The 8,882-nt window shown below is 40.7% G+C and overlaps 1 protein-coding gene across 1 annotated transcript in view; it reads left to right on the forward strand.

Moving 5' to 3' along the window:
• The first annotated feature begins 1,385 nt into the window (after window positions 1–1,385).
• The window catches only part of HRG (histidine rich glycoprotein), a 10,039-nt gene continuing 2,542 nt past the window's right edge, over window positions 1,386–8,882 (forward strand). The window contains exons 1-6 of the mRNA XM_019667710.1: window positions 1,386–1,708; window positions 3,368–3,484; window positions 4,333–4,423; window positions 5,652–5,818; window positions 6,819–6,899; window positions 8,662–8,763. Coding sequence (XP_019523255.1) covers window positions 1,517–1,708; window positions 3,368–3,484; window positions 4,333–4,423; window positions 5,652–5,818; window positions 6,819–6,899; window positions 8,662–8,763 — 750 coding nt within the window. The 5' untranslated portion in view covers window positions 1,386–1,516. The remainder of the gene's footprint in view (window positions 1,709–3,367; window positions 3,485–4,332; window positions 4,424–5,651; window positions 5,819–6,818; window positions 6,900–8,661; window positions 8,764–8,882) is intronic.

Raw genomic sequence — 8,882 nt, forward strand, 5'->3', positions numbered from 1 at the left:
TTCTCCTTCATCCCCACCCCCTCCCTACTAGCAACCCTCAGTTCTTCCTCTGTGTCTCTGAGACTATCTCCATCCACTTCTCCCATCCATTCAGCTCCTTAGTTCTGTCTAGAACCCAAGTCATTCTCAGCCTTGGCTGCACATTGGAATCATCTGGGAGTTTTAAAACTACCAGAACCTGGGTCCACCTCCAGAGATCCTGGTTTAATTGCTCTGGAGGGAAGGCCTGGCTACAAGGATTTTTCAAAGCTCCTCAGGTGATTCTACTATGAAGTCAAAGCTGAGAACCATTGCCGTTGACCCTTGCAGACACTCACCGCAGGGAAGAGAGCAAGCAGGGAGGGAGATGCTGTTTAAATGACTGGTAGTGGGAAGGGAACCTGGGCTGATTCCCTCTGGTCCTTTCTGAACCTCCTAGGCGCTGCTGGTTTGAAGGGTCCATACAGGTATGTATATTGGTTTCTTTGGAAGGGTAGGGCTGTGGGATCAGCTTAATCCAAGCTCTGTCCCCCAGTGCTGAGCCCCTCCCACACTGGTGCATTCCTATCCCCTTCTCTGGGATGGGCATCAAATGGCTTGACTCCTACCCTTGCCACAGTTCTCTTCCACATGAACCAATTCTCTTTGGCGTACTTAAGGGCCACGGAGAACTGGAATAATATGGGGGTGACTTTAACTGTTTCTGAGGCATAATAAAAATAATAATAATCAATAACATGATTTTATTCAGCACCTGAATTTGTGCCAAGAATTATAGTGGTTATTTTACATGTTTTCTTATTAAGTATTGCAGAAATCCTGCCAAGAGGTATTAATCCCCATTTTATAAATGAAGAAACTAAGAATCAGAGAGAATCAGGGACATTTTATAGCTTACCTAGCATAAAAGAGTAACTCATAAAAGAGTAACAGAGCTGAAATTCAGATCTGACTCCAAAACAACAGCCTCTTAATCATTCTATTCTACCTGAACTCAGCTCCGTTCACGGTGTTAACCTTTAACAGGTTTCCTCCCTTAAATAATGCAGCTACATTTTATTGAGGTCTTCTAGTGCCATAATCCAAAGAGGGGACTGATGGTGGAAATTTCTGGCTGAGACAGGCAACAGGTGGAGGGAAATTACTTTATTTCCATCCCCCACACCAATGCTTATGGTCAAAACACACTTTGGATCTGCTACCGACTAGAAATATCCAGATTTGTGCAGCTCACAGTTACACCTACTCACTAGTGGCATGTCTCAACTTTCTGTCCCCAGAACCCATTAATCATTTACAGCATGTTCACAGACATTTTAACCAGGGGTCAAGGTAAACGTCCCCAGTTACACAACAAAAATGTATAAAAACTTTGTTTAATCATTAGTGTGTGTGGGTGTGTGGAGGGTGCGTGTAAAGAGCGTGTGTGCGTGTGTGCGTGCATGCGTGCGTGTATGTGTGTGTGTGTTTTAGAGACTGTATAAAATTCTCTGCTGTGGTATACCATAGTGAGGGATGGTTTTCACATTTTAACACAATGAAGGCATTCACTGCAGCTCTACTTTTGATCATTTTGATCATGCTGCGGTGTTCCTGTGCTTTGAGTCCCACAGATTGCAATGCTACTGAATCCCTGGCTGGAAAAGCTCTAGATCTGATCAATAAAGGACGTCGGAGTGGCTACCTTTTCCAGTTGCTGCGGGTCGCTGATGCCCACTTGGACAAAGTGGTGAGGAATTGCCAATGGCAGACTTGAGACGGGAAACCGTGCGCCAGGGGCAAGTGTGACTGTCACCCCTAAGACTACTGTTTTGCACAATGGAATGGCTTTAGTCCGGGTTTTCTGTTTAGTTTCTGCTGCTGTTCTAGACTGTTGTTTTTTTCTTTCAAGCTAACTTTTTTTATTAGTATATTCTTAACTATGAATTGGTCTGTAAGTATTTATAAGCATGGATGCTAAGGCCAATCAAATGCTAATTACTGTAAGAGAAAAATTAGAATAAACTGTGGGCCTTGCCCTCAATGAAATAATAATCAGCTCAGATGCACACATAGGCAAATTAATGAAAGGAGTTCTATTAAGATTGGATGGGAGAAGGCTTCATTTGGGTCCTAAAGAATAAGCAGAATTTGAATAGGAAGATGGCATTCCAGGAGAATTCTAGGCATACCACCTCTATGTGGTTAGGGAATCAGGAAGGAAGGTGTTAGGGAGTAATGAAACATAAGCAGGGGTATTCCAGAAGTTCTGTGTGGGCTTTGGAGTAGCCATCAGTTTGGAAGAAAGAATGTAGCCCTATCTTGAAGCAAAGCAAGCTTACTGTCTTCAGTTACAGTATATGCTTATTTGGATTGGATTTGAGGGTTAATGATAGAGATTATGGAGAGAGACTTCCCTCTCCAACCTCCCAAAATAACCTTCCTTTGATGAAACCACTAAAATTAGTGAGGCCAGACCATGAAGCACCACAGGGGACAAGCAGAGAAATTTATACTTGTTAAAGTATTAGAGATGGAGGCAGTACAGGCTGCAGAGAACAAGAGTGTAGAAATTTAGGATTCAACGAGCAATTTAGTGACCATTAGTCCTATTCCAGGCTCTCTGCCACATTGTAGGACATAGGCTGAGTTGGCACAGTGCTACCTCTGAGTGTTGGATAAATAGTGGGTGGGTGGGAAGGGGACAGAGTGTGCTTGGGGAGATGGATGCACGTGACAGGGATATGAACTAGAAAGCTATTTTGTGAGTTCAGGAATGAGGAAATGAGGATCACACTCAGGCAGTGGGATTTAAGGCAATGGAGAATAAGTAAAAGAAAGACCATTCAAGGGCTGATTACTGGATAGCAAAAACAAAGGAAGAAATCAAAGTTGATGTCACATTTCTTTTTTTAAGCCAAAGACTAAGGCAATAAATAATGGTGCCACTGACAAAAGACAATGGAAGTTGAGAGAGGGAGCTGGTTTGCAAGAGAAGGGAGTGGTTTTAGCTTTGGGCAAGTTGAAATCAAGGCAAGAAATCCAAGTTCAGGAATAAAGCTGGGTGAGAAGACATAACTGCCTGTATAGATTGGAGCTCATGATGTGGCAGTCATCATTATAATTCTAGGCTTATACCTTCAACACCTCCACCCAAACCAACATTGCTATTAAGTGATTGCTTTTTAAAGTTCATGGGCAGAAGCAACATCATGACCAGTTAAAAAGAACATTTGGTAGTAACTCTTTGAAGCTATTTATTCAAATAAATAGATCAAGTGACAAAAAGGTAGACATCATTGGCAATGATTTGGAAAGGAGCAGGAATTCTGTTTAAGAAATAAAGAGATTGCTTTTATTTAATTGCTCTCACATACAACTCACCTGTTGCTTTCTTGGAATTCCTCAGGAATTTGCGTCTGTCTATTATTTAGTCTTAGATGTGAAAGAATCCGACTGCCCAGTCCAATCCAGGAAATACTGGGATGACTGTGAGCCAGCTGTTTCTAGACGTCCATCTGGTATAGTAAGTAAACATGCTACCATCTTCCTCTTCTTTGCATTCTTGACTTCTGTCTACTCTGCTTATTTAGGGTAGCTATATGCCTATACTAACACAGCAAAAGAGTAAGAGCAGCTTCTACCTTTTGACTCATAAAGATTATATTGACCTTGAGTAATAGTCTCTTGAGAGACATACCTGGGAACCCAGTTTAAGATAAGTCAGTGGGGCTGTGATCCCATGGGATAACATGACCAACTGTGAGATCTTGGGCAAATTGCTGTCATTACACTTCCATATATCCTCAGCTATAAAATAAGAGGAGGGGTTTGGAGTAGATGGACTCTAAGGTCATTTCTGGACCTGATAGTCTATGGGTCTAGGAAACTAGGAACTTGTAATTGTGTGCTATAAAGACTGGTCCCATTAGCAGGAATGGCCAAAAGGATTAGTTGCAATTATCATGAGAGAGAGGGTTTTGTTCTGTACATCGCACATGGGTACTCAGATCCCAAGCTGTCTGCCACAGGAGAACACAAAGATGAAAAAGCACAGGTCTAATATTTCAGTTCCAAAAAATAAGACATTTACATACCTAGAAGTTTCAGCAATTTTTCCCCTTGAAAATGTTTGGGATATGGCCGTGATCCATTTAAACAGTTTCTCTCTGGTTATCATGAGGGCTTTGGATGCCTATAGCATCCAACACAGAGAAACAGATTAAGAAAATATGGGTTTTGAGACAGGATTTTTTGAGAGAAACCACAAATAAATTTTAAATGTATAGTAGAAGTATGTTGCATCACTGTTTTGTTTCTTCACATTCAACCTGAGGAAAGCAATATGCAATGACAAACTCCTCTTTCTTACAGGTGATTGGACAATGTAAGGTAATTGCTACGACATGCTTGAATGAATCTCAGGATCTTAGAGTGAATGACTTTAACTGCACCACAAGTTCTGGTATGGAAATCTGTTAAAAAGCTACTTATTCTAGATTAATATAGAATTCAATCATACAGTGGTATTTATAGAACAATACTATGATGTACATATCAGAAATGGTCCCTGCCCTCATGGACTTGATTATTATTCACTGTTTTGAGAAGAGAAGTGAGAGAGTTTCCTCCTGTTATTGGTGCACTTTCCTTTAAAGAAATTTAATACATAAAAGTAGAAATCTATGTGAGGCAATACAGCGTTATTATAGAGAACATGGGTTCTGGGGTCAGATTTGCCTGAGTTTGAATCCCAACCTCATCACTTACTATTTGCATGGTCTTGAGGGCAAGTTACATACTCTCTTTAAACTTTCCTCATTTGAGGATATCCTCAAACTATGCTCAGATATATAATAATAGGTATAACTATATACCTATTATTATATAGAGTATAATAATAGGATTAGCCCTTCTGGTCTTTGTTAGAATTAAATAGGATGGTCTGTGTAGCACACTTGCAAAGTACTTAGCACTCAGTAAGTATTGACTTCCACATCTAAAAGTTATGTATTAACACTACAGTTCACAAAGCAGTTATACATATGTCACCTCATTTAATCTCACAACAAGGCTATGAAGTAAAGGTTATGATACTTTCTATTTTAGAGGTAAAATAACTGAGGTCAAAGAGGGTCAATGACTTGGCCTCAGGATCACAGCCAAAATGTAGTGAACATGACCCTATCCCACCAATATTGACTCAAAAATCCATGATCTTTTAATTTACTTTTTCAAAAAGAATTATCACAGAAGTCCTTCAAAAATTGCAAATCTCAACATGATTCAATATACAAAAAATTCAGCAGCCAAGTAACTCCTTCAGGAGGTTTGCTTAAAGGAAGATTAAGCTGCATTTTATCCTTTCTCTGGGCAAAACTTCATGTTAATGATGCTTCTCCCTCCTTGGCGGAGATAGGAAGAGTTTACTAAAATATTAACATTTTATGAATGATGGAGAAGCATCATGAATACACTCACAACAGAAGGATCTGGGTTTAAGTTGAGCTCTGCTGCTGATTGCCTGAGCTGACCTGGAACAAGTTTCTTAGCCTCTTTCAATCATCAATTTGCCCATCTGTACAGTGGGAGCTATTGTTATTCTTGCCACCGTGCTTAAATGTATTAAGCCCCAGCATTGACGTTGCTGTTTCCAACCCAGTAACCACAAAACTGCCATCTTCTCTCTCCAGTCTCTTCTGCACTGGCCAATACTAAAGACAGCCCCGTACTCTTCGATTTCTTTGAGGATACTGAGCTCTACAGAAAACAAGCAGACAAGGCCCTTGAGGAGTACAAAAGGAAGAATGATGACTTTGCCTCTTTCAGAGTGGACCAAGTGGAGAGAGTTGTAAGAGTGGTAAGTCTCCACTAACGCCCAGCTAGAGTCTGAGGGCCCAGGTTCCGACCTGGCAGATACTAAAATTCAGCAGCACTGACTCTGTCCACAGGCCTCACTCAGCCAGCTGCTTTTTAAATTGAGGCCCCTGTTGCAGCCTCAACAAACAGTCAGTAGATACCACAGAACTGCTGTCTTGCAGATTTTCATTTTTTGGAGTTGCAGAGAGTATGAACATCTAAGAGAGTGAGGGAAAACCCAAACCAAAAAGAGGGAAAGACAGAAGAGCATATTAGAGTCATTAAAATCATCTGGTCCTAATCTTGTATTGTCATCATAATACATAATACATAAAACTGAGGCTCAGGGCAACTACATCACCACACCCAGTGGTATGACTGGAACTAGAAAGTTCCTCCCAGTCCAGCGACCATAGTGCCTTCCACCCAGAGTGGTCTTGTAGAGCAGCTAGTTGAGGTTGTCTTGCATTTTGAAAACACAAAGTTAAATAGATTATGGTGCATGCAAGCAATAGAATGAATACAGTGTAATTACTAAAAAGAATGTTTTGGATCTGTATGCATTGAAAAGAGTTTCAAGATATATTCCTAGGAGAAAAAACAGGTTACAGAACAATAATTAGACTATGAGCCCCTTTATATTAAATAATTAGATATAGGTGTATATGCACAGCATATTTAGAAAAAAGGTGAGAAAGAAAAATACATCAAATGAATGGTAGTGGTACCTCTGAGAAGGAGAGACTAGGGTGCAGAAAGGGTGATTTTTCATACTATGTTGATTATTTTTGTATTATTTGAAACTTTTCAATGAAATAGTGTTCACCTTATCACTTATGTAATACATTTTAAAAGGCAGAGACCATAAGAAAAATGGCACATACTGGTGATTTTGAATTCTCTAAGTGCTTTACAGTATATTTGGATAGTAGATATCTACTGCCCCCCACACACCTTTTTTTTTAATGTTCCTAAAACTGCTTTGATCCAATTTGTTCTAGAGAGGAGGGGAAAGAACCGGTTACTATGTGGACTTCTCTGTGAGGAACTGCTCCAGTCACCATTTTCCTAAGCATTCTCATGTGAGTATACTAGATGTCTGTGAAATACTACGTGACATTCAGAGACCACTTACTATGTGCCAGGGACCCTGCTAAGTGCATTACACATATGTTAACCTGCTACCCCCACTGCCATCCTATGAACTAGATACGATTTTTATCCCTGGTTTACACATGGGAAAATTGAGGCACAGAGAAGTTACGTGGATTGTGAGAATATCATCTTATAAATATACATGACATAAACCAAAACTTAACACCGAGTTATTTAAACTCCTTAGGATTAAAGATTTAGCTAAAACTGAAAATTAGATTGTATCAAGAACCTGCACCCATGGGTGGTTTCATTCACTTCATCTCATTTACTCCTCACAGTGACCCCATTTGACAAATGGAAAGGTAACAGGATCAGCACAGCAAAGGTTTTGCCCAATGTTCAGAACGAAGCTGAGTTTAGAATCCATTTCTATGCTCAGTCCAGTGGGATTTTCCCCCTAATCTTTTATAAATTGATATGTATGTATCTGCAGGAAGATCTTATTAATGATACTCGGTATTTGTATGGTAACTCACAGTTAACAAAACACCTCTACCTATACTGTCTTGTTGGAGCCCTGTGACAACCCCACTGAGGAAAACAAGTGTCTGCTTCCATTTCCCTGCAACAGAAGGGCTTTGGAGTTTAGACACTTACTACCTAAGGGCACTTAGCTAGAAAGTGTTGGGACACAGGATTTTAATGGTGGCCTTCTGATCTCAAGTCTGGGATTTTTCAGGAGCTTAACAGCACATTCTCTGGGGCCAGAAGAGAGGTAGCATTCAGTGATTCCTTATCCAGCTGTTCAACCTGAAGTAGTTCTAGAATCCTGCTTAGTGGCTACCAAACAAGACACCTCCCTCCTCCACTCCTATCCCCAACAAACTCTTAACTATTTTGGTGTGGGTAATGCAAACCCAGTGCAGAAACATGGCAACTGGAAAAGAGGAGCTCAGAGCTCAGTGTTTTGTAGCATTATCCTATTTAATTAAGCCTTCTTACAATCTGTGGGTAGATAGTATTGTACCCATTGTACAGACAAAGGATGAGTTTCAGAAATTTTATGCAACTTGCCTAAACTCACACAATCAGTAAATGATAAAGCCAGGATTAACACAGATCTGACTCCAAAACTGTACTCAGCACCTCAATGCTTAACAGTCTTTTCTAAAAAAGAGTTTTCTTCTTGTCCTAGTCTAACTTTGACAGCTGGATTTAAGAACCTCTGGGGCATAGGGGTGCCAGCCAGTTGTAGCCTTTGTACTTAGAGTAGGGCCAGCAGACATTCACTTTGACAAGGTCCATGCAAACTTTATACCGGCTCCCTCCTTTCCAATGCTTCCCTCCAAGGAACCGGTTAAAGTTGTACAAATGCTTCTTCTGCACCACCCTTCACTCTCTCTAGAAACAGGCAACTCAGGTCTTCAGTGCCAAAAGGTTAGCCTAAGTCAAGACATCAGCAACATGTTATTCTTCACTACCACCCATGGGGAAGCCCAGTGCTGGTGACCACTCATGGAAGAGAACCACAGCAACTTGTAATGAAAGCCTTTGGAAACTGTACTTTTCCCAAAGTGCTGACTAGGAAATATTGTTAAATAACTAGTGGAGATATTTGATAATAGTACCCTGATTTTTCTAGAGCTCTCCTTGTTTTCCAGAATATCTGGAAGTTCACAACTCTAGCTGGGCACCTCCACACCTCCTGCACATGCGCGCGCACACACGCTTCTCTCTTCTTTATAGGTCTTTGGATTCTGCAAAGCAGATTTGTCCTATGATGTAGGAACCTCTGACATGGAAAGTCCAAAAGATATTGTGATAAACTGTGAAGTCTTCAACCTTAAGGTGAGTTTCCTAAGCAGGCTTAGTCATGAGTAGGGCCAGGCTAAGTGATATTTTCACACACATAGTGTATTTTGCTCTATGGCTGTGTTGGGGAGGGCCGGGGGAGGGGCAGAGAAGGA

Source organism: Hipposideros armiger, unplaced genomic scaffold (genome assembly GCF_001890085.2).
Source record: "Hipposideros armiger isolate ML-2016 unplaced genomic scaffold, ASM189008v1 scaffold_14, whole genome shotgun sequence".
NCBI lineage: Eukaryota > Metazoa > Chordata > Mammalia > Chiroptera > Hipposideridae > Hipposideros > Hipposideros armiger.